The sequence below is a fragment of the Eimeria mitis genome, genomic scaffold, assembly GCF_000499745.2.
Source record: "Eimeria mitis Houghton genomic scaffold, Emh_scaff3725, whole genome shotgun sequence".
In the NCBI taxonomy this organism is placed as follows: Eukaryota; Apicomplexa; class Conoidasida; order Eucoccidiorida; family Eimeriidae; genus Eimeria; species Eimeria mitis.
Genome location: NW_013572067.1, coordinates 2272 through 2550, shown reverse-complemented (window position 1 = coordinate 2550; position 279 = coordinate 2272). Strand labels below are relative to the sequence as shown.

General features: G+C 57.0%; 1 protein-coding gene across 1 annotated transcript in view; it reads left to right on the top strand.

Moving 5' to 3' along the window:
* Window positions 1–279, top strand: part of EMH_0068930 (uncharacterized protein) — a gene marked incomplete at both ends in the record, with an annotated part of 1173 nt that overhangs the window by 757 nt on the left and 137 nt on the right. The window contains one exon of the mRNA XM_013498814.1: window positions 3–279. Within this exon, the coding sequence (XP_013354268.1) occupies window positions 3–279 (277 nt within the window). The remainder of the gene's footprint in view (window positions 1–2) is intronic.

Genomic DNA, 279 nt, shown 5'->3' with positions numbered 1-279 from the left:
CAGCAGCAGCAGCAGCAGCAGCAGAGCAACAGCAGCAACAGCAGCAGCAGCAGCAGCAGCAGCAGCAGCAGCAGCAGCAGCAAGACCATGATCTGCCGCAGCAGATGAGAAATTCTCCTGCTGCTGCTGCTGCTGCTGCTGCTGCTGCTGCTGCTGCAGCAAAGACAAAGACAAAAAAGCAAATATCCCGCTTCTGGGAATATGTAGACACAGAGGACGAGGCTGAGCAGCAGCAAGCTGCAGCAGCAGAGGCAGCAGCAGAAGCAGCAGCAGCAGCAA